This window comes from Merops nubicus, unplaced genomic scaffold, assembly GCF_000691845.1.
Source record: "Merops nubicus isolate BGI_N331 unplaced genomic scaffold, ASM69184v1 scaffold16184, whole genome shotgun sequence".
NCBI classification, from domain to species: Eukaryota; Metazoa; Chordata; class Aves; order Coraciiformes; family Meropidae; genus Merops; species Merops nubicus.
The window spans coordinates 19,904-21,398 of record NW_008606345.1 but is presented as its reverse complement, the minus strand read 5'-3'; the positions used below and the strand labels follow the sequence as shown (position 1 = coordinate 21,398).

The following is a 1,495-nucleotide window of genomic DNA, read 5'->3' as shown; positions in this document are numbered from 1 at the left end:
CACCTGCTGAAATCCTTACCCCGCTCTGGCGAGGACACCTGCAAAGCGGCGCTGAGGTCCTCAAGCCCATCCCAGCAGCCTCTGCTGACGCCAAGAAGTCCCCTGAGCCCGAAGGGGAGCACTCGGGGCACAAACCCACCATCCCAGGAGCGCTTCTACCCGGCTGAGAACAAGCAGGCTTCCAAAAATTCCTTCCAGCTGCCGTCGCTGTCGGGCTTCAGCCAGGCTGATGCTGCGCCTCCCAGACAAGTCCTGCAGCCAAATTTTTCCCATAACAACCCTAGAATGGGGTCTTTAGATATGTGGAGACCGTGGTAAAGTGTGTTTTAAAATGTTTATCTTAACCTTAGACACTCTTACGTATGTATCTTATAGATATGTTTCTTTAAAACACTTGTGGAGCAAGTCAGCTCCCGTAGGTGTACTAAAGACCAGGGTACTTCAAGCCGAAGTAAACCTATGTGTAGCCTGCATTGTAGAAGGCTGCTATTATTTTTTTATTTATTTAATACATCTAAATTATTGTATAGCATGCTCTCACGCTCTCTAGTATATATTAATTATATAGATTTCTTGTCTTACCTTCTTAAAATAATTAACTTCCTATTAATAAAAATACAAGACAAGCAGCAGTGACCATCTCTGGCATCAAGCTTAGTTCTTAGATCTCATGTAAGCCACTGAGATCACTGGATAAAGGGGTAAACTGCTGATCTCTTCTGCTTTTTATTTTTATTACTGTTCCTGTAGGAGATTCTGGGTCTGATTCCTGTAAAAAATGCTCCAGTGATTAGAAAAAGAAAAAGAGGTAAAAGGAAAAGGACTTGGTTTGGAGTTTTTAGGCTATTTAGAAAGGCTCTCTGGGTTGCTCACTCTGGCTGTGCTGTTCCCAGCCACCTGGACATCCTGACATTACTGTTTAAACTAAGGATCTATGCATGTATATATCTGTTACATATAGTTATATTTAGAGATCACTTTGTTTCCATAACTAGAACTTTTAAATAAAAATTCTAAATAAACTTTTGGAAGATAATGACTGATATTTCTCCCAGCCTTGTCCTGTCTGCTCTGAATAAGCAGTACTGGGGACCTGCTTGTGTTTTCTTCTTTCACAAACGTTTTTTCCTGAGTGTGGTTGAAAGAGGTGGTTTGGGCTTTGCCCCTGATGCTTTGTAGAAAAAGCAGTGTGCACCACACACAAAATCACCTGGATTCCTTTTAAGTAACACTTAAAAAATTATGAAAGAAATCAGGAGCTGGGTTTAGCAGCCTGGATCAAAGATTTACATTTTACTTGTAAGGGAATTGCAAAAATAACCTAAAGGGCAGAAGGTAAAATTCCCTGCAAATTGGACCAAGGAGACCGGGACAAATCTCCTTGTCTTGTTGGCAACATTTGGTCCCAGTTTTTCATCTCAAAGGCAGTTGAAAGTTCCTCACAGCTAAAATAAAAGAGCAAGGAGCTCTTAAACAAACACAGTGCATACTAATT

At 41.3% G+C, this 1,495-nt stretch overlaps 1 protein-coding gene across 1 annotated transcript in view; it reads left to right on the top strand.

Moving 5' to 3' along the window:
- Positions 1-318, top strand: part of LOC103772296 (transcription cofactor HES-6-like) — a 1,900-nt gene extending 1,582 nt beyond the window's left edge. Inside the window, 1 exon segment of the mRNA XM_008939625.1 lies at positions 1-318. This exon segment is cut by the window's left edge and continues 29 nt beyond it. Coding sequence (XP_008937873.1) covers positions 1-318 — 318 coding nt within the window.
- The last annotated feature ends 1,177 nt before the right edge of the window (positions 319-1,495 follow it).